The 23,834-nt window shown below is 34.9% G+C and overlaps 1 protein-coding gene and 1 long non-coding RNA gene across 3 annotated transcripts; one reads left to right on the plus strand and one right to left on the minus strand.

The window, feature by feature from the left end:
* Positions 1-558: 558 nt before the first annotated feature.
* Positions 559-11,925, plus strand: LOC140333619 (uncharacterized). 2 transcript variants are annotated; one of them, XR_011921396.1, is made up of 4 exons: positions 559-620; positions 5,691-5,793; positions 10,477-10,602; positions 10,683-11,925. It is a non-coding gene; the product is annotated as an uncharacterized lncRNA (long non-coding RNA). The 2 variants fall into 2 exon arrangements; XR_011921397.1 differs by having other exon boundaries at positions 5,691-5,770.
* Positions 614-23,419, minus strand: LOC140333618 (sodium-dependent serotonin transporter-like). Its single transcript, XM_072415402.1, has 13 exons — positions 23,212-23,419; positions 15,680-15,814; positions 14,682-14,901; positions 14,280-14,418; positions 13,436-13,570; positions 10,314-10,417; positions 9,184-9,311; positions 6,080-6,192; positions 5,330-5,461; positions 4,100-4,199; positions 3,007-3,107; positions 2,359-2,526; positions 614-1,156 (listed from the first exon to the last, which is right to left on the minus strand). The coding sequence occupies exons 1-13, from the start codon at positions 23,417-23,419 to the stop codon at positions 1,076-1,078; spliced, it is 1,764 nt and encodes a 587-aa protein (XP_072271503.1). The 3' UTR covers positions 614-1,075.
* Between the last annotated feature and the right edge of the window lie 415 nt (positions 23,420-23,834).

The following is a 23,834-nucleotide window of genomic DNA, read 5'->3' on the forward strand; positions in this document are numbered from 1 at the left end:
AGTGCTAAACGTTTGCAGAGATCTGAAAGCAGATCTGGGATAGAGGCATCTTGCCAAAGTATTAGATATTGCTTCTGTCCAGGTAAGATACCAAGTAATATTATGACAACAGCTATCCTTTGGAAGCACAAAACCCAAACATTTTGCAATAACAGAAATATATGAAAACACAGAATACTTTGTTATTTTATTTTGTTTGTATCAATACAATAATAATTTTCCTTTGGGAGGTGTAATATAAAACATACCTAGGATAAACAATAAATGTATAGTGGGAATGAAATATAGTTATAGAATGCGATTTGTCACACAGATCTAGATTAAGAGAGCAGTAAAACTGCATAGAAATGCTAACTCACAGCCTCATTTATGCACAGGAATTTTTAAAGTTTCTTTCTAAAAACCTGCTTTCACTTATTACGGTGAAGAGAATACATATGTACTCTACTATATATGATCTCATAAACTTAAAAGAGATATAAAAATGGCCGATACATTTAAGTATCAGTTGATAATAACATCTCTCCTTTATTATTTACAAACTAAAATTAGTCATCTTTTTCAGGTGAAAGAACATTGAATACCTAACCATCTATAACAATCATTAGGACAGACAGGAGGTGAGAGTCACATGGCATTATATTTACAAAGTGTTTAATTGCATCTAAAGGGCTAAGGAAAATAAGAGAGCGCCGGTTCACTTTTGGCCTCAGTTGTCCATTAGTGGACAGTGATAGATGATAACGTAAACTTTGAAGAAGGAAAATAGTAGAATTATTGACAGACTAATAAAAATAGCTGATGCCTCCTATTCACATTCTTCATAATGGAAGCAGATACGCTGCACAAACACTGTATATTACAGCTTATTGTCACAATTTTAACAGGATGCATCATCTTTAAATGTTATTTATATAAAACAATAGTGTTTTTCCTTATTCCAGCAGCTATATCTCATTAGTACCATACTTAGTAAATCCTCCCCAGGAGGTGAGGAGCCCATAGAAAGCTCCATGAAATGGTTCTCTATCACTGTTATATTATTCCACCACCCTCTGGGGTAGGAGGATAGGAACTATGGGGCCGCCGTCATGCACAGGGAATCAGACTGCTGATCTCTTGCTACATTTTCAGGTCGGATGCATACTGCAAGCCTCTGGAGAGAGAAAAAGAAAGAGTTAAAAGCATAGGTATTCAGTAAAAATAATCTTGCCCATAGCAACTAATTTGTTTTTACCTTCAAATGAAATATGAAATATTTTTACTATAAAAGCTAAAAACTATACATTTTTTTAAATCAATGAAAAAGACCTTTAGCGCCCAAAATAAAGCCTTTACTGGCAATTGTGCAGCTCTCAGATCCCAACAGTCCATAGTTGATGTGGGAGCTTCTAATGTCAGTGATCTTTAGTAGTCTCAGGTAACATTGCCCCTCCCAGCTATCTTTTGAAGCATAACACCAGGCTACAACAGGAAGCTTCTGCTTAGCATCTGACCATTTCCTGTAATATGGCTGCAGTATCTGACAATCTTTGGTGGCATTATATATTCTCTATGTTATGAGTGGCTATTTGGTGATGTAAAAGGACCACAATTCAGGCCTCCAGTACTTTTTCCAGTGATCACCAGTGTAATACAGATCAAAATGTTTCTAACATGGAAGAGTGGTTAAAATAAATAAACCCTGTTCTATATTAGTAGCCAGAATTGTTTTTCCTAGCTTTCATTAGTTCACACAGAGTATTTTGTTTGAAATCAAAGTCTAAACTTCCTCCTAATTTTTATGACCTAATATTAACTACAAACACTTAACCCTAACCCCAACAAAATGCCAAAAAAAGTGCATATAACCCACCCTAACACAAAACTGATAACCTACCCTAGAAGCAAACCTGTGTTTTGACAATACAGGGTAAAACAGCAGGTTCTTTTTTAATGCTCACCATCCCCTAAAAGCACCCATTTACTTTTCCTTCACTATCTAACCACTCTCTTCTGCAAGCTGTGGAGCTTACACAGGGCTATTCACTGTTTCCTCACCCCATTGCACATTGCTGGGCCAAGCACCAAGTAAACAAGTGATTTTTACAAAAATGTTTATTTTCTAGAATGGAGACAGTTTCACAAAAATTAGACAAATGTATTTTCTTACAGCTCTGTTTGTTTACAGAGAAAATGCTGGTAAGAAGTAAAACGATACAATAAATATACATTTTATATTGGTACTTTGAGGAACCTGGGTCATGGGAGGATACAATTATACTTGGCTTCCTGCTAATCTAATTTCTGTCAGTAATGTGTTAGGATAAATCACACATTTAGGCAATAAATAAGGACTAATAATTGTAGGACTTTCACCTGTTTGAGTGACCCTGGAGTCCATACTAGTTTGTACACCATATAAACAGGAATCCAGATGAAGGATGATGCTCCAATGAGGTATCCAACAGAAATGGTCCATTCTGGATAGCGGTAATCAAATAGCATCAAAGGTGGCTGATCCATGAATGAACTCACTATGATAAACTGATAGGATAGAGAATACAGTTATATATATATATAATAGAAAATTGGGTCAGTTCTTGTAAGCAATGTGTCTCCAAAACCACGTGGCACATGAAAAAAATTGTGTTTATGATACCAGTTCCATCTTCATATTCTTAGGAAGGCAGCATGCATGGGGGTTATATTAAAATAAGTTACAATAGAACCCCTGCCCTGGTGGCCTTCATCTTCCTGCAAAGCACATGTCATAAGAGCTGTTAGGTTTAGGAAGCATTGCTAATTATGGAATTTTGAATAGATAAATTGTTTGAAGTTCTCAGTGACTGGTAGTCAGATATACATAAGGCCTACAAGAAATAATCTATGCTAAAGGGGCAATGCCAGCTTTTTGAAGCCAAATGTATTGTTTATTTTTCCAAGGACACTTTAGTTAAAATTAAAAAGGAAAATATTTCCTGTGTTTTTCAACTCTGTAACTTGAAAAGGAAACGTTTCACTTACTGCTAAAAATGCTGGACTGATTGCTACCCAGCAAACTCTCCAATATATACCCGGAAAAAATCCCAACATAGATTTCACATCATTACAGAACCTTTGTATTCCTGTTAAAAAAACAAATCACATAAGAGTTTTGTACATTACAACTGTGTATTAATTTTCTCATATTAACACACCTTGTACAGTTTTTCTAATGGTCAAGAAAAATAAACTGTAAAACATGGTACATCAAATTAGGCAGATGAAAAAACTATTCAGATTTAAAATAGAACTAGCCATGACTTAAGCTGTGTACACATGTCAGATAATTCTCGTCCGATAATGATATCGGACAAAAATCTGGCGTTCGTAAGCAAACGACAAACGTAGATTGATCGTGATGAAAGTGAAGAGAAGAGAGCGCAGCAGGGTGACACTCCGTTCTCCCCTACCCTCTACATTGAGCAGAATGTATGTAACGCTCATTCATGCATCATTCAGTCTTTTGTCATTGGAAAGGACTGTGAAAGATCATTTCCAACAATTATTGCATGTGTGCATGCAGCCTTAGTTCTGCTACTGTCGATTTGTTAATCTGTTGTGATCCATAAACCTTAATAACCTTTTGCTTTACATGTACAGAAAAAAACAAGATTTGTTCAAGGCAACCAGATTAGTATTAGGTTTAATATTCTAGTATGAAAAAAGAACTCATTCTACTGACTTCAAAAAATATTTCACCTCAAATAAGCATTCTGACCTTCTGTATTCTGAACCATTCAATCAAATAGTACAAACAGACTTTATTGGCTGAGATATCCACTTGGATATGAAGTGAATGAGTGAATGACTATATTTAAGAGTATTCGCTAGTGTAGATATATGGTCTATAAATTACCAATACGGTTCTATTTAAAAAGTGTAAATCTGAAATATAGCAAACTTCACTGGTAGAGAAACTTCAAGGCCACACAGTTTTACTTCTCCAATAGTTCAAACTATTGTACAAAATGTTAGCAAGGAAACATGCCACAAAACTATACAAATGCATGCATACAAACATGCATAGCAACTACCAGTATATGACAAACTGATAACAAATTGCATCAGATCTTACCATAAAACCATGATACAGCAATTGCTTCTAGAAACACAACTGCGATGATAGAACAGCCAGCCCCAAATTCCTCCAGAAGCTTTACAACATATGCTCCTCCCTGATTGATTTTATCACAATAGAAAATGAAAGACAATCCAGGTATTTAGCATCATTTAAAATGAATAATGAAATCCAGTAAACATAGAGAACATTAGCTGACCATTACTGGTTAATGGGCCTTTTATATAATATTGATAATAATTTTTTATTTTTGGTGAATGGTAGATATATTCTTTAGGAAGCTCCAGTTAAGATACCTGCTGCTTTGTTTTCCCAAGCATACCTGCTATGGCTATAATGAAAGGATTTCGCTCTAATGTTGGTTTGGGACAGAGCCTGGAGGTAGAGATTTCTACTGGGAGAAATCATTTTCTTTATGATAGAGGAAGGCAAAGGTGGCACAAATAAAATGATTTCTGGAGACTTACTAGCATCCTAACTTTCTTGTAGCTTACACGAAGCAATGCACTCACAGTAAATTAACAGATGTAGAGTGGGAGAGATAGAAAGTAAAAAAGTTAAAAAAAAGTTAATTCAGCCCATCACCTGTCTCCTCCCCCCTTAAAGCTTGCCAGGTTTTCTTTCCTACATATGCATTCTACCTGCAGTCTTCTAACTGCCTTGATGACATCCTTGGAACTTCCACTAGTTAGGGTTTGTGGGGAGGATTAATGTTCCTCCTGGACTGAGAAGTCCCCCATAATGACCTGTAGTGCTCAGTCCTGGAGTAATGTAAGGCAATCATGCATTATAATTGCATCCCCCCAAGGGTATGTGTGATGGGGAAAAGTGGACAGAAAGATGTGAGTGTTATTCTGCCAGAGACGCTGGGCCAAGGTAAACTTAGGGACAGGTTTGGTGGGTAGGTAGAGTAAGAAAAACAAAGACACTTTTTATTTAATACTGTTGAGATACAAGATAAAAATAATAAAATCAACAACTTATATTAAAGATATTTTTTAAAATTAGCCTGTTGCCTTACCCTGCATGGACAAAGCACACAAATTTTACTTTTATTTACATTAAAAAATTATTGAAAAGGATGGTTTATGGACAACAGCCTAATGTCTGCTGCCGTATGAGCACTTCATCCAGCTGTAAAAGAAACAATGTAATACCCTGTTTGTCAATGTGTGTTTTTCAATTTAGTACAGGGCAAGATGTGATTGTATCAGTAAATAGACTTACATGTGTTAAAGTGCTGAGTGAACCAGTAAAGCAGACAGTCACCAATCCTAGGACAAAAAGTTCTCTCCTCTTTCCCAGAATGTGTGGGTATTCATCCATAATGGCAGTGATGACAGCTTCCAGGCCACCAAACTAAGATAAAGCTTATATATTAGGCGAGCAATAAAAGTCCATAATAATACCTTATATCAGCAGTTATGATATAACAACTAGGTTTAAAACAGAATTCTAAAAACATTTTGAGCCTTTTTTTATATTTAATTGTACATTCATGCAAATATGTACAAATGCAAAAAAGTTATTTTTACATATTATTTTTAAAGTTAGGAGTATGCGCATTGATTTAATTTTGTTTTTACAGACAAAGAATGGAATATGGTAAACAGATTTGGAATCCAATGGGCTCTGTTTGAATACAAAAAGAAATCAGAAGCAGTAACGGTAAAATGCTGACTTAACTCTAGGTATCACCATTACTGCCTAATAATAAAAAACTTTTTTTTTTGCCATCCATTGCATCACATACAAGGATCTACTAAAACATTTTTTTAATAGGGAGTTATTTCATTTTGCTGAAACTATTTTTGTCATTTACCAATCTCATCTATTGTGCACCCATGAAAAAACATATGCCTTCAAGATTTACTTTTGTTCTGTCAGTATAAAATGCAATTAAACTATATTTTTTGAGTTCCGGCCTGTTTTCTGTAAAATAGGAATAAAATTTTGACAGGATTTGAGTTGACTTACTGTACTGTCCAAACCAAGCGTGATCATCATCAGAAAAAATATAATTGCAAAGAATGTTGAGCCAACCATGTTAGCAATGGCCTCTGGGTAAGTGATAAATAGCAGACTGGGACCTTTGAAAAAAATATGCGTGTGTTAAAAATTATAAGCCAACGTTTCAAAGTCTAGGAATTCACATTTATATATAATATACAGTAGCTAATGGAACATTATCAACATTACCTATATTATATTAAATAAGACATATCTTGTATCACTGTTAAGGTAGCCCTAAATGTGCCATAAATACCCTGATTTTCTGGTAAGATTTATTATAGACTCAAAAAGATTTTTTTGATTATTCTCATAAATTGATATCTCATTGTGATTCTAAATTAGTTACTAAAGGAACCATAAGGCCATCCTGTGTGATTTTGTGTGACACAGACAACTTTAGGAATAAAAAAAAGAAGAAATACCATTAGCCATTTTCTTTTTATATATCCTTCTTAATTATGGTTAGCAAAATATACATAAAATAAATTTAAAGTTCTAAAATAAAGTTCTAAAGAACAGCAAAGGTTTATGCATAGGTTTTAATTCAGCAAAGTTGTTTGAAGAGTTTGGAGTTTGATCCTGCTTAGGACTGCTAATACCATAGCATGACACCATTTGCTGTCATACCAGGAGTAGGAATTAGCAGAATCGAGAAATTCCATTTCAGTGGAATTGAAACTGCACGTTTCTGTACAAAAGTATAAAAGAGAATGCATTAAAGTTAATAGGTGAAGCACTGCCATGGGGGACATGCAGCAATGCAAGAAAAAAACAGTAGAGAAAGGGTATTTCATATAAAAATACACAAATAGTTTCAATAAAATCCTTGGGAAAGGAAGGCCTGGAACGTACGAGGAAGGAGGTAGTGTAAGGCCCAGCATGACTGTGCAGACAGGAAGGGGAGACAGCAGAGGGTTAATGATTTGAAGTAGTACGTGCAGAAATAAAGAAAGGGGAGGGGATGGGAAAGGGGGGATAGGAGGAACGGTAGGAGTTAAAAAGGTTGGGAATCGGAAGTGAAGTCCTTTTCCACAAGAGACAGCAGGAAGGGTGAAGTTTTTCCCGCCCTCCCTTCCCTTTTAGTTTGTTATTTTATTTATCTGGTTTTGATGATGATTTTTGGGAGTATTATGTGGTTGTTGGTGGCAGTTGAGGTCCTCGGGGGGAGTGTAATTCTTGGTTGATATGTATGTTGGGGGGTACCCATCTAAGGTATGGAGTCCCCGGTTTGGTTGGGAACATTATATAAATTGTTGGTGGCGGCTCTGCACAAGGAAGGGTCATTTGGGTTCCCGAGCTGGTTTTATGGGGCGGCTGGGAGCAATTTTGTTTACAAGGTGCAGAGTCCATGGTGTTAAAATGGTGGACCTCAGAGGACCTACAACTTGTAGCAATATTTTGAGTACATATTTAATTGTTCAGTTAAAATTATTTATATGTTTGTAATGGTTGTTTATATATTTTATATATATTTATATTTATGATTAATATTTTGATATTCGTTTATTTGTTATATAATATGTTTAATTTGTTATTTATCTAAATTGTGTTATTAAAAGGCCTGCGGGCCATTTAAGCAACGATTGTGTGTTCAATGTGGTGAGTTGGGGGGGGGGGAATTAAGATAGGAAGGGTGATTGGGGTATTTAGAGGTAAAAAATTGGGTTTGGTGGGAATGTCTTGTGCGGGAAATGTTTAGTGGGTGGATTTTGGTGGGAAAGTTTGAAAGAAGGGGAAGCATTGGTTGTTGGGGGGGGGGTTTTGGTTGATAGGCAAGATGACCTAGCTATGTCTTGCCACAGTCATGCCTTAAGGCTATTTTTTTGTTTGGGCATGCAGTCTTGGTGGTCGGGGAAAGACGAACAGAGTGCATGTAGTTGTCCCTTCCTGTACAGTACCAGACAACATGCCATACCTCAAAATTGAGGGGGTCAGGGTCTCTTCCCCACATCAGGTTTATTAAACAGATGTTGGGATTTGTTGAGAGGGTTCAGAAAGTAAGCTCTCTGTAAAAGGGTATTACCAGATGATTTTCCTCCAGGGGAATGGGTAAAGGGGTACATTACTAACTTTTCTACCCACAGTTAGACAGTAAAAACATACAGTTAATCTGTGACCAGGAGTAGATTTTATGTAATACCAGTGTAAATCCATTGTCAATCATGCCGACTCAAAGCTAAATAATACTACACAGCAATACAGTAATAGTGCAGGAAATCAGGGGTGATATAATTAACCAAACTGATCAGCCACTGCAATAATACCTGAAACATTTGATTGGCTGATGAAACTCAAAGTAGAAGTATCTGAAAGTGAAAGTGTGCTTTTTACTGTGAATGTGATTCTGTGGAAATAGAAAGGTTATTTCCAAACAGGAGTTGTTTCTTGGCTGGTCCAATCAGATATATTCCCGATTCTACTAGAATCAATACTTTAGACATCCTAAAATGTACCAAAAGCATGCTAATATCCCCTCTTATTAAATATTTATATTATTTTATCATTATTTTAGTGCTATTTAATGTAATTTAGTATCACTACAGCTTAGTAAAACAAGGCCACTGATCTTTGTTCAATCTGTATATTTTTCCAGGATAATGTAGAGAATGATATGCAGCATCTACAGCCCACAGCCTTCAACCAGAAATCACCTTTTTATTAACTGACCTCACAAAGCTGAAAGCTACTACTTTTCGACCCACATAATTAAATACGCCTAATTATGCCAGGTATAAACAGATCTCTTTGAAGTAATGTTATCAGGATCCAGAGAACTGTGGTACTGTTACCTACAAGCTTAGTGAGATTGAGGAATTGAGGAATGCTTAGAAGGGTCTGAGTCTAAGACAGCTCTTACTTTATACTGAAATCTCTTCATTTCAAGTACCCCAGGTATACTGAGAGCATTTTGCTTCATGCACAGATTGTTGTGCTATCATACATAATATTCTTTATTTCAGTTTTCTCCACATTTTTCATCAAAAATATGCATCTTAACTCTATCAGTATGTGTTTACAGTAATGCTGAATATAAGACAATTTTATTGGAAAAAATTGGTTTTGGTCACCTTTATCTTTTGCAACATCTTCTACTTCAACGTCTCGCATTTCTGCCATATAGCCTAATACGGTGAAAATCACAAAACCAGACAGGAAGCTAGTCAAACAGTTCACCACACTGGTGATAATGGCATCTCTGGAAGAAGCAAAATAGACATAGAGAGCTGTAAATTACATATTATTTTAGCATTTTTTTTTCTTTGTTTCAAAATAGACATAGCAACTAAACCTCAAAAGATGTCTAAATCGAACATAAACCTTTAAAACCTGCACTGCAGAAGTTTCCTTACTCCTGCATCAAATTATTATTTTCCTATTGCTCAGAGATGAGAGTTTACTTCTTGATAGATTTTGTTGTGTAAATGGCCAGCTGGTATCTAAACCTTAGTATACTAATATATAATGCATTCTTGATTTTCTAAAAAGCCAATTAATACTCACAGCCTAGTGTACTGTCTGCATGAAGCTGAAAAAGCATGAAATTAGAAATTACAGAACCTGTATGGTTTCTAAAATTCTTTGCAGGTTGCTCCTGCTGACTGCATATTGAAACATAGAGAAGGTTATCTAAACCCAAAATATAAATGCCACATATTGCAACCTTCTGGTTTTTACATTGTCTGCATTTGTTTTCTTTTTTACTGTTTATTTTCACCTGAGCTATTCTGTAAACTACTTTTGGGTATTGGGTGGCTATGCTCACTTCTTCATTGTATCTTTGAATAGAACCACGGTTTCGAATAAGGGTGGAATATAAAGATGTTTATCTCCATTACATGAAGGTAGAGTGATGGGAAATTTACAGAAGATGCAATTGTTTTATACTTCCTGTTAGTTACAGGAAGTGAAAAAAGGTCTCTGCTTTTACGGGCTAATCAACAAGTTGTATCTTTACTTGAAAATGTCCCTCACCTGAAAAAAAACTAATGCAGCCATCAGGATATTGATTCTAATTAGTATACTTTTTTAGTGCATTTTCAGTAAGTATTTAGAGTATGCTCTTTATTACATAGATGGAAACTTTCATTTGGTAATAATTCCTACTAAACCACAGAATTAAACCTTGCACTTTTTCAGAGGTAGCTGAGAATACATGATTTATATATCTAATGACAGTTAAGATTTGAAACAAGTTTACCTGTAACAATTGTTGTTAAATGGATTATAGCTTGCAAGTGCTAGAAGGACCCCAAATCCGGGCCCTAGAGAGAAGAATATCTGAGCTGCAGCATCCACCCAGACCTGTAAATAAATATAAGAGCTGAATTATTTTCTAATAAAGATTTTTTTTTTCTTTACAGTGGAATTAAATCATTGGTTGGGTGCCCAAGGTGCAGTCTAGCAATGAGCTTGGAATACATCCCTGGATTATAAAATATGAAGGAATGATGGTCACAAAATGCTTTTCTGTAATGTAAGCTGAACAGGTAACACACTTTTGTTATAGTGAATCCGAATAAATTATCTACCCTCCCCAGAGCTATGATCCCAATAACTTTCTGTCTAGGATTACATGCAAGAACAGCAAGGAGTTCTCACTGCATTCAAGTTTGTACCAACCTGCCCAAGGATACCTCTTGACACTATATAATGTATATATAAATATAATGTTGTCACAATAAATTGTCAATATATTTCCAGTTTTCATGGGCTAATTCTTCTTAATGTTTATAGTCCCATTATTTTCCATGTTTGGTTACATAATATTTATTTGGTGACTACGTACTATATATTTTATTGTTTAGGCAGTGATAGTAACCCATAATTGTTTACTGCATGCCTACTGTTACAGTTGTATTAGAAGTACAACACCACAATCTTACTTTTACCCTGGGTATATTGGTTATACATAGGACTAATTTATTAAAAAAATTGAATGCTTTATTATAGATGTCAAATGACCTGAAAGTGCGGATAGGAAAACTACAGCACTTTTTAAAAATAGGTCAAATTTGTACAATTAAAAATTAAGGTAATTTATTTTCAGCTGAACATTAGCCTTTGTTGCAAATTAGACCCATTATCCAAGACTCTAATCCTGGCATCATGCTATTTAGTATTATAATTTAAAGGTATAAAAGCAATTTAATTTCAAATTTTGAAAAGGTCTCTGGTCTGTAATTAAAAACAGGAAGTCTATTATGAATAGTGTTTTGAAAAAAATAGATGAGGCAGCTTTAATACAATATTGGAGAAAATGAGATGTGTAATTGAATGAAACATTTACATTTCCAAGAGATTGCTCTGCCAGTGTCTTTTTAACATGAAACATAACAAGGTGATGTTTGCCTATTCACATCTGTGATCTACTCCAGACTGCAAATATGATCATTTCTGTGATGTTAATCCATCTGCTGGTGCATTGGTAGATGATGGATACAACAGTGGTGGCTTGAGTTTCCCCATGATATTTTATGATGATACAGGTTTATTTTGATTTTATTTTTGAGCATGCATGCTTCACATATGGCAAACTGGTTGCACATAGGATAAAGATCATCTTAAGTCAAAATTATGTGTGTGAAATAAAACCTTTAACATGTTGATAAGCACTTTTCCTAATGCTTTTTAATTGTTGAAATATGTACTATGAAAATTTATCAAACATTTTAAGACCTATACACCTACCAGTACTGTATTGAATTTATTCACATGATTTTGGAGGCTGATATCTTTTTACTACATAATAAAAATGTATATTGAATGTATCCTATCAGTATTTAAAAAAACACAAAGTAATAATATGTAGGTTCTGTGGTCGATTTACCCAGGGGAACTTCTTCTAAACCATGAAATTTGTCATCAAGTAAAGATGAGTAAAGCCTTCTACTTCTGCTACATGTGCCTGTTTTTTCATATTTTGTTAACTCAAATCTGCTTAGTACAATACTGATGATTAAATTGCTTGTACTTAAAACCAGTTCTTAAATCTGTAAGAATATCAGCTTTTCTATATTTCCCCAAACATGGGGGATACAGGAGAAAAAAGTAGAGGGATAACTTCATCAGTTGATTTTCATTGTCCAGTTATAAACTGGGTAGATCCTGGACTATAAAGTATTGCTTAATTGTGTATTAATGTTCATGCAGGCAGTGGACCCCCTGCAAAACTTGGATTGTTGTCTGCTAGCATAACTTGGATATATGTGTGTGCCATAGCTCATGGGAGGGTCATTAGTGACTACTAGGGGGGCTTCTACTCTCACTCCCCCACTAGCCAAGCATTCCTTTTTTCTTATGCTGCTCCATGTCTCTGCCAACATCAGCAGCTGCAGGCTGTTGTTCCCACATACAGTAAGGTGAGGAAAAGAAAAGTAAGAGAGACACTGGCAGCCTCCTGAACCAAAGCCCTCTGTCCTTGGGCCCCCAGAACTGTGGGGATCACAGGGGTGATAGATACTCTATGTCCCTGCATAGAGGTCTAGCACTGGGCCGTTCTGCCTCACAGAGTCTGTGACAAATATTTTACTAAATTAACAAATGCTTTTTGGGTTTTAAAACAGATTGGAGGTTTACAGCTTAAAAGAGTAATGGTCACAAGACTGAACCTTAGTTTACTTTACTAATAACCTTAGTCCATTCTAAAATTGTCCCATTGATCACAAATCTGCTGTGTGTGGATGTGGTCTGATAGCTGGTTTTCTACCCACTTACACACTGTATTTTAGCCTTCTACAAAAGGTAGTTCCAGGCAATTTAGTGGTTTGGACTAACATTTTCTATAGTAATATAAATAAATATAAGTAAATAGTAATTAGATATAAGGTTTTTGATCTATGACCTACCCTATTGCATTAAAGGTTAATGAAGGATTTTTGGAGAAAATTTTGCAATGCTTTATAAAGATGATCTAAAGAGTTTTAGGGTTCTCTATATGCAGGTCTTTAGTTAATTTTATTTTGTCTTTTGGCTGAACCCAATTGATGTGTGGCTTAGTTTTTAACCTGAATAACTATAACTATAATTTGTTCGTTTACTAAAATCCAGCTGCCCATTATCCACCAATTCATCTCTCCATATTTCCTTTACCATACCCATAGATTTTTTGGACAACATATGCCTTACATATATGCAGTATATACAGAATTATCATTTATACCTTTATTTTTTATTCTGTTATGTGTTCCTTTAACCACCTTTATATTGAACACTACTTGCATCCTATAATATTGCTGCAGTGGACTGCATTTTACCCTTTTACCTAATGCTCTAATCACAAGTATAGATTCTGTTACAGCAAAACATAATTTTGTTACTTACTCCAGTGTCAGTCAACTTCTCCCAGTTGGGCCTCACATAGAATAGGATCCCTCTCCAAGCCCCAGGTAGTGTGGCACCTCGAATCAGGAGTATAAACAGGACTACGTAGGGAAGAGTTGCTGTCACCCATACCACCTGGAATGCAAAGCCCTGGGTGTGACTGGAGAATTGACATTTTTACAGGACCATTGTTCTTTGGTTCACACTCTTCATAGCAGTATTTCTGTGGCACAAACATGAAGATAACTTTTCAGTTCTCCGCTGACCAGTTACTTCTTGTCTATGATAAATTCCACTTTTGTATCTAATTTGTAAATGTAGTAACTGTACAGAATCCTGAAAGTTATACCTACAATTTCAGGAATATTTAAAAGTGATCTTATTTTCATTTCATAGAAAAGTAAAATGTACACTTTTTTAAAAACAATGCATAAACAGAAGAAAAGTACTAGAAATTAAACCTAATATGCCAACATGTACATGAGTGCACCAGGGCCCACAAGCTGATGCCGTATTTGATAGGAATTGGTCATTGAGTCATTTTGCCTATTACATTTTCCTGCAACTGCATTACATAAGCCTGATGTATAAAGAGTTATTTATGTCCTCCACACATACTCTGTAGTCACACAGACATTTAAACAATCATTAAAGACATTTAAAAAATCATTAAAGACATTAAAAAAATTAGGGCTTGCTCCTTAATTAATATTTTTATGTATTGACCATTCAGTTATTCTATCTCTTCAATTGCACAGATTTTTCCTGATTTTGCTGTCTTCTGCTCATGCAGCCCTGTCCTAGCCACACATCTGCATGGGCAGTAAATGTAGACATTTTTTACCTTTCCTGATGTTTTCACTCCTTTCCACAAACTAAAGTACACTATAATAAAGATGAGGAACAAACAGATAAGAAGCTGCCACCGCAAGCCACCAACATGGTCCAAGCCATCTGCCTCATGTATACCCAATACATGCCTCCTGCAACAAAACAAATAGGAAAAAATTAGACCAGCAATCTGCAAGGATAACATGACAGACTGTCTATTATTTCATTCTCTGATATTAGTTATTAGTAAGAACAAGAACACATTATCACAATAAAACACAACAATAATTGTTAAGTGCAGCTTTACTAAGGAATGTAAAACATTTACACCTTTAGTAAATTACTTTCAGAGTCTAAACACTGTAGTGGTATGAACTCCAGACCACCTATGTTGAATCCACTTACATGCACTTACGTATAAAACTCTTCAGCTGGGGATCTGGAAAAATTATTCCAAGAGATGTTACTCTTTCCAAAGTAGTTAGTGCAATTTTCTGTATTCCAAGGATTGTTACAACTTGTCCATGGAAGGGTTGTGGAAAAAGAGGAGTAAAAATAGTATAAAGCCCAGGCAATGATGGTGTTGTAGTAAAAAGACACATACAATCCAATAATGCATATAGCAAATCCAATGCCTAGACAAAAGAAATACCAAACATTAGGATATCCAAGTTTTTATTCATATAAAGTAATTACATTTGTCACTTGTTACCCTAATTTGATTATATTAAAATAAAAACACGCAGCTTCAGTTACGATACTAAAGTCCTATAATCTGCAAAACCTTTCTGCATTTCTTTTTTCATAGATGTTCAAAATGTTCTAATTTTTAAGGGTCTGGTTTACTTATTGAGCTCAGCTATCAGTAAGTTTTAAAAGGGTTTAATTAGCAGCAAAGCAATTTTTGACTATTAGGACTATCATAATGTATGCTTGACTTATTTTATAACACTAGAAATATTCACCTCTTTTATGTGACCAGGCTACCATTTTCTAGTTCTAGTTGATACTAACGCAGAAGGTAAAGTGAGGACATTTTATAATGGGAGCTGGTGTTCCAGTGATAGCTAAGAAGGGAAATCTTTTCATTTTGGAAAGATCTCCTCTCACTTGATGTTGGGCATTTGGAAGTGAAGGGAGATGTTTCAAATGGGACATAAACAGCAACAAAAAGACAGTTTTAATCCATCCTACTCCATCCAACACAAAAACAAAACAAAACTGTATATTAGGCTTCATTTGAGATGGATTTATAGCAAACTAACAAGTAAACTTGGACTATGATCACCATTGGTTAATATCTCAAATGCACCCATCATGATTGCTCCATCCTGCAAATTTTTTTCTCTTTTTATACTAGCTCTGAATGTTTTTAGAACATAAACAAAAACATTTAAATAAAGGGAAAGTTACCTTTAAAAATAGGGCATATACGTTTCCATATGGTGATAGCGCCAGTTCTATGAAACTGTCCTAGGGCCAACTCCATGAAGAAAAGTGGGACACCTCCAAAAAGAGCCATAATGGTGTATGGAATCAGGAATGCTCCTAAATGGAATAATAAATACTGTGAATTAGGTAAGAAGAAAGTAAAGCAGTCACACAGCAGAGCTTAAAAAACATTATTATGAACGCTAATTTTTCTAACTCTTAATAACATTGTTGGATCTCCCCCCAGGCATGTTGTCTTAGTGTCATCTTTGATTCTGTCCTATCATTTACCCCCCATATAGGTCCTGTCACTTCCACCAGCGCAACATCTCCAAAATTCACCCCTACCTGTCCCCAGAACTGCCAACCCCTTGTACATGCTCCTATTATCTCTCGCCTGAACTACTGTAACATCTTTGGCCCTGATTTATTAAAGTTCTCTAAGCTGGAGAGAATACACTTTCACCAGTGAAGCTGGGTGATCCAGCAAACCTGGGATGGATCTGGTCCAGGATTGAAAACATTTGCTAACAAATATCTAATGACTTTTAGGAAATCTATTTCAGGTTAGCTGGATCACCCAGCTTCACTGATGAAAGTGTATTCTCTCCAGCCTTGGAGAACTTTAGTAAATCAGGGTCTTTATCTCTGCTATTCCACTAACCCCACTTTCTTTACAATCTATTATGAATGCTGCAGCCAGACTCATCCATTCCTCCCACCAATCCCTTTCTGCTGCATCTCTTCGTAGTTCCCTTCATTGGCTTCCATTTCACCTTAGAATCAAATTGCCTTGAAATTCCTCCACAGTTCTTGTCCCACTTACCTTTTTCACCTGGTAAAAATACACTCTCCTAGCCACTCTTCACTCCTCCAATGACTTACTAATCACTTCCTAACTCATAACCTCATCAAATGGGTGGCTCTAAGACTTTTCTAGAGCGGCCCCGACCCTCTGCAATTTCTCAGCCTATTCGGCTTGCTCCTACTTTCTTCTCATTTAAAAGAGCACTCAAAACCCATATTTTCAAACATGCCAAACCATCTTCTTCTGTCTTCTAAAACCCTCACTACTTCCTACCACTACATATCTCCCCTCCTATTGTGTGATACATCCCCCACCTCCAGTGCTGCATATTTTGTTGGCGCTTTATAAATCCTGTTTATTAATATTAAAAATAATAATAATAACAATCAACATAGACACAAACCTCAAAAGACATTTTAATTGCAAACAGATGCACACTATCTTTAACTGACAATCAAATGCCATTGAAAACATACCTACAATACAAGTCTGATGATCTTGGGCATGAATCTATGGTTGTATGTTTAAAAAAAAAACAATTCTTTATGCTAACATGGAGTTAACATTTTTTATGGGTAAATATTGGAAAGAGTAGAGCTGAAATATGTAGTTTAATAGTTAGCAAGAAATGCTGCTCCTGATTCACATCTAGTCATGTGACCTCCATTTAAATTGAGGCTAAAGCTATATGCACATGTCAGATGACTGTTGGCTGAGATGAACAGTTGTTCTTGTCTTGGATGAAGATCTGACAGGTATAGAGCAGTCCCCTGATGTCATACATCAGTCCAGCCTAGTGGATTGATGAATGACTTATTTGGAACAAGCAGGGGGCTGATCGCTTTTCCTTCCCTCTCAATAGAACAAAATGGCTTTGAATGTATAGAGCTTGTTTGTTTATCTGTCCCTGGGAATAATCACAAAATATATAATATATTCTGATGTCAATATGAGGTTTAAAAGTTCATATTGGTTAATCCTCCCATTGCCATAGATGTAACCCTAATTAAATGTTTTAAATATAGGTATAAAAGCATCTGCTTAAAAATATATACCCTAAACCAGTAAAATTAACCCCAAACTATTATAGTTTCACCTAAACAAGTAATTGTCAGCATTTTTTTCAGCTATTAAAACCTACAAACACCTAATACTTACAATAGTTAAAAAATGCATTTTAGGCAAAATAAATGACCTAAATATATATTTTGATATATGCACACAAAATGCTAATACTAATAATGTTAATTATCGCTTCTATATTTTAAGGATACCATCAAAGCTTTTTGGTAACAAATGGGTTAATTCCCTAGAGTAAAAAAACTTTGAAGTGATTTTAGTGTGCAAAGTAAAAAGAGAACACAAATCTGTGCCTTTGTCTATAATGCTGGTGTAAATATTTAATAACTCACTTTACATAATTAATAACAAAGTAGTAATTAAAAGGATCAGATTATGATACATGATGATGATAGCTTTGCAGTTTCGCATACTTCAAGAATTTACTTCTGGGAATACTTAACGTGTGCCTAAGGCTCATTGGGAAAAAAAATAAATTGATTCTTTCAAAGTGGGTTGCATACAAAGTTATATTAAAGTGTGCAGTCCTGTACTTTTTAATTATTGTGATTAATGAAAATGGGTCATGATAGATCTACAGCTTCAATAATAATCATTTCTGGAAAGGAATTACAAAGAAACAGGTAAATCTAAAGGATTTAATTGCATGTTTCTTAAACTTAAAATGGTAAAATTACAGTATATGTTCAAAACACATACATCAAATAAGATTAATTTTTGTACAGGTATTGTATAGATTATCTAGAATGCTTCAGGCTTTCCATAAATGTTTTTGCTGAAATAATAGAACATAGCTTAGATGCACATCATACACTTCCCTTACTAACATAATGGGCTGCATTGCTGATGGGGCCATTTGTTGGATTCCCTATCTGCTTAAAGAATGCATCCCTGTGGTCTGTTCAAGGCATATGATGATGATGATATAAAGCAGCAGGTTTAGAAGGGTTGCAACATTTATAGAGTGCAGTAGCTTTTTATTTATTTTTTTAACAATATATAAACAATTGTTGATAAATTTACAAAATTTGCAGCAGTTGCCAAAAGAACAAAATACAAATCAACTATCTTGCTGTATTCCTGGTTGGTGGGCCCCGGGGTGCTGATCTTTCAATCCTTGTTTGCAAGGGCCAAGTAAGTTCCCTAGTCTACATAAGGAACAGTAAGAGATATTCATGGAGATACCTCCATTAGGATTATCTATTACTTTCTTTATATTATCATATAGTCGCTTTGTGATTGTAATGAAATAAGGAAATGAAATGTTAAAGTGCATATATACCCAAAAACCTATATAGTTTTTGTACGGAACAGGGAACGGTTACAACCCCTAGGTTCAGGTTTATATCTATGCTTCCTGCCCTGGCAAGACATCATTTTACCAGACAGGAGGTGAGGGAAAATCCAATACAACAACAAAGAAGAGGTTCCAGTATCCCCTACTAAAGTGTAGTTTGTTTGCTTTTTTTTTTTTGAGCTTTAAATGTTTTTTGTAGTGTTGCCAATGTACAATTGGTTGTAACGTTTTTGTTTCACAAGCGCATGCTGTGTTGAACCAATATAGTGTATACTTAATTTTTATAAACCCGAGGCAGCCTTTTGTTATATTTAATGGGAAATGTAGAAATTGGATCAGATTCATAGCTTTTTAGGCCACTTTTTGTCCCGAAGTAGTAAGTCTTTTATAAAGCACAAACACATTCAATCATACAACAAAAGAATTACTTCAGATAATTTAACTAGCTCTCTTGCCAAAGACTCACTCTTTCCTGTCCCAGACAAGAACTTCCTGTTTCCAGTAACAAGTGATTTTAATAGTCAGGCATACGCCACAATACACTGTAGAGCCCAGATTAGCCTAAAAAAAAATATATATATATATATGCAGGCTCTTGGCTACTGTTATATCTTGCAACTTCATTAAAAAAAAGAAACTGGCACAACTAGTGCAACAAATGCACTAAAAAGGATTCTGGAGGAAAATGTCAAAACAACTGGGGTAAACTGTCAGGAATATGTCTGAAAGGCTGGTAGGCACTTCAGAGGACAACAACCTGAAATATAGAATAGTAGTGGTTAAAGTAAGCAGGTCTTATGTTCACCTGTAAAGTGATTGCTTTAAGCTGTATTGTGTATGGCTGAAATGTTGGAAATGGCTGTCATAATGGTAAAAGGCTTGTTTGGGTCAGGAATCACCCAGACTGTCAAACACTGGAGGAGGAAGCATGATGGATTGGCAGGTTTGCTGGACCCAGAGTAGGCAACTTGCATAATGTGATCTGCACCCTGAACAAAACAACTACCATTATTTTTCAGTTCATGTAATAATCACTGATCTATGCTTAATTAGTCCGAGGTTATATCTATAGCACGTTAATGGCGCAAAAATACCTTTAGCCTATGATAGAACTTCATAGGAAGACTAGCACAATCTCTAAACCTAGACCACATCAAGTTGGTTTAGGATGAGCTGGACAGAAGGGTGAAATAAAAAGTGCACACATTTGTGTGAACTTCTTCAAAGGGTTGGGAAGAAAATTCTATAATGCTATATATGTATTTGGCTGTTATATCTGTGAACGGTGGCTACTTTAATAGGTCAAAAAATTTTAGTAAACCAAATAAATCCATGAATTCACTTTTATCCCTATTTGTTTTCAGAGTTCAAATTAACAAATTCCAATGGGAACTGAAAAAATAATGTGGTTGGCAACCAGGTAGAATGTGAATTTAAGGGGTAAAGGGGCTTTATTCAACCCACAGCTATACAAAGTCTCTAGGTTCCAGGACCCAGAACAGGACCTATTGAAAATTCCAAGAAAACAAAATATGTTTTCTCCACAACAAGTGCCAGTAAAGATGATTGTGTTGCATTTAGGTAAAGGAAGTATTTGCCCAAATGTAGTTTACCTGACACAAATACACCCAAAAGTATAAAATGTGTGCACTGAACAGTGGTTGACTTTGCAATATATTGTGCTGCACTAGACCTATTAAGGTGAGTTGGAAGCCTATTCAAAGATTGTTAAAGCAGGACTAAACTCACACCTACTTTTTTGATTGCTGGTGTCAACATCCTAACCTGGTCCTCATCCAGTCTGCTACCATCTTGATTGACGTAACTACCCTGTATGCGCATGGAGTTCATCTCACCTTTTAAATGTATATGAACACTGGTAGTCAAAGATGCACATGACAATGCAGCAGCAAAACTGGGAGACAATTGTTATCCTATATTTCCAGGTCCCCGATCAAGAAATCTTGTGAAAATTAGTTTATGTTGTGAAGGTATCTTTGTGATCACACCATTGGAGGAGAGACATTATTTAAGGGGGGAGAATTTATTGTTATACACTGGTTGCTATAGAAAGACGAAATCTGTGGAATTGGAAGTTTTAGGGGTAGTCTACTGTATATACAGTTTATAGTAAACTGTGAAAAACATTTTAATTTTACTGTTAAGCCAAATGTATATGGGAATGAATAGCATACATACAATGCATTTGAAATGGTAATAAAGTTACAATACATTCATCCAGAGATATAAGATAATTAATGCCTGTAAAAGAATCATGTGAGTAAATGAAAGCCTGTTTCCAACGTCACTGTAATGCAAATCAGGGGTAATTTATTCCTTCAATACATACATGGCTTAGATGAAAATGTTTGTGATTTGTATTATTTGTATGAATATACTCACACTTACTCCATATGGTCTAAGCCATAAGCAGGATGGATATTCTCTAAGTTATAAATGTATGAGTAAGTAAAATTAAACCATAATTGGCAAACTGCACAGAGGAAATAATATATTAAGCTAAAAAAGCAATGGTAAACACTAAATTAAAAAAACTAAAACTAAACTAAAAAACAGAAATTTCATTCAGCATATATTTTACAGCTAAAGAGTTTCAGAAACTAAAAAAAGTATGTGCTACCACAGAACCATGGACAGCTCATAGATTGTTGGGTAGCTACCCTGAACTCCAATCCACTGGCACAAAGTGTAAAACTAATGGATGAAACGAGCAGCTTTAAACATTCTATTGTTTAGTACTGTTGGTGGTACCAAATAAACTAAATAGCAGTCAAAGGATTACTGCGTCCACAAAGTGTTGCTACAGACAAGAAGGCATTTTCCTGTTTGTACATTTGTATTACATAACCTCAAAGAGTCTTGGATTCTCCAAGACTGAAGATGGCTTTTTACTTTGTATTCAGGGAAAGATCAGATTAAATGAATACATGTAAATTATAGTTACCACACAAAAAGATATGTAAAAAAAATTTCTTCACTTTGGATACTCTTTCCTCTCACTTACTGTGTCTTTAGAATGTGAAGAGAAATCTCCCTAGTGCACTGGAGGTAGTCTGAGATGAGTTTTAACTTTTCTATACTCTGTATAAAACTACTTAATAAACTTTTTTTTGTATTAACAACAATTTTCTAAATATTTTAACTGTAAATATCAGTTCATGGGGAAGTAAAGACATATTATTTATTGGAGCTGGGCTTTAGGAATTAGCACGTTGTTCTTTGACTGTTTTTTTGTTGCTACTGGCTTGTTTAATAAGCTAATAATAGGAATTCCACTTTTACTTATCTGATCTCAGTAAGGTGAATTCTTCTAAATGATTATCATGGGTAACTGCACTGAAAGTTTATATATGATCCATGCACATGTAAGTGAATGACTGTTATACTTTTAGGATTAATCTTTTACAATAATTAAACAAGTAGTAGCAAGGTTACCTACATTTGACTACATTTTGTATAAAAAATAAACAGTATACAAATGAATCACAATTTACTTTTGACAGGTAAAAAAAATTCTACAAAGTATAAGCATAGCCAAAATGGTATTTTCTTTGTTAGAATCTCTGTCAAATTTTTAATTGTTTTAATGTGTTCAATATAAATGTTCATAGCATAAAAAAACATGTAAGAGTCAGTTTTATTTTAGCACTTTAGAGCATGACATATACATGACACACTACTATCAATGTTATTGCACCAACACAAATATCTTTGTACATATATTGTGTAAAATATATATTTTTCAAAAGAAAAATAGCCGTCTTTATATTGTTATGGGAAAGTCCCAATGGATTTTTTTTTGACAGTTCCATTTGTTCTACACAATATTATTACAACATTGTATTTCTGTTTTAACTATGATCAATGTTATTCCACTAATTTTTGGATTAAAAAAAATGAAAAAAAAACATCTATATATATATATATATATATATATATATATATATATATATATATATATATATATTATTTATATTTTAATAATAATACAAATACTAATATTTTAGAAAGGGCAAATGTAGTGAGCTGTGTCATAACCAATGTACGTGTTGCATACTTACAAATGGAAACAATGCAATACTTTTATAAAACCTGCAAAAACTAGTGCTGTGCTTTGCATGTGTTTCCAAAGTGTGCATATTTTCCCTTACATGCTAGGTTCTTTGAAATGCATAATTAGATAGATACATAGTATAAAAAATTAAAAATATCTTTAGTAAGACTAAAAATTCTTAATAATACCCTATGGAGTCTAATATAGTACTTTGCGAATTACATGCTTTATCAAGTACCAAATAAATTACTCACCTCCACCATTCTGATAACAGATATAAGGGAACCTCCACACATTTCCCAAATCCACAGCAAATCCAATAACAGAGAGTAGAAAGTCCATCTTTTTGCTCCATTTGTCACGTGAGTCAGTCTGAGAAAGGGGCAAAGAGTTATTGTTAGGGGCAGTGGCATTCTGTTTGGGGTGTTTGTCTGCAGGAGCTGTGGAGTTCTGCTCTGACATGATGCCTCTCCTGTAAACAAGGCAGGATTTCAGCTGAGCAAGTGTAAGTCAGGGGAAATGTCTTAAGGCTGATGACAGGAGAATGAGACACAGTAGGTGGGTTTACTAGAAGAGGGATTCTCCACCTCCACAGTGCCTATTGCATAGGTCTAATTGGAGGTTAATTTATTCTATGTGGAGGGTTTGGAATAGATCTGCATTGTTCTACGCATGATCAACTGAAATTGTAAGATTTGTAGCAGCAATGCTAACATTAGTTTATTATTTAGACATACTGTAGCTATGTTTGCAGTAACCTAAATATTGCTACTGTAGTATTTAACCACCTGGGCGTTTCACTGATGTCTGGATTTCTGTACCAAAAGCGGTACACTGTTTTTCATGAAATTTATTTTTTTTAAATTGTAGACCTGTA

Source organism: Pyxicephalus adspersus, chromosome 6, assembly GCF_032062135.1.
Source record: "Pyxicephalus adspersus chromosome 6, UCB_Pads_2.0, whole genome shotgun sequence".
Taxonomy (NCBI): domain Eukaryota; kingdom Metazoa; phylum Chordata; class Amphibia; order Anura; family Pyxicephalidae; genus Pyxicephalus; species Pyxicephalus adspersus.

Coding starts and splice junctions, on each gene's coding strand:
- LOC140333618 (XM_072415402.1), bottom strand. CDS start 23,419: ATGTCAGAGCAGAACTCCACAGCTCCTGCAGACAAACACCCCAAACAG. Junction 9,312..10,313: donor TTTAACAACAATTGTTACAG/GTAAACTTGTTT, acceptor TGCTTCTTCCAG/AGATGCCATTATCACCAGTG. Junction 5,462..6,079: donor CGCTTGGTTTGGACAGTACA/GTAAGTCAACTC, acceptor GCTTTATCTTAG/TTTGGTGGCCTGGAAGCTGT.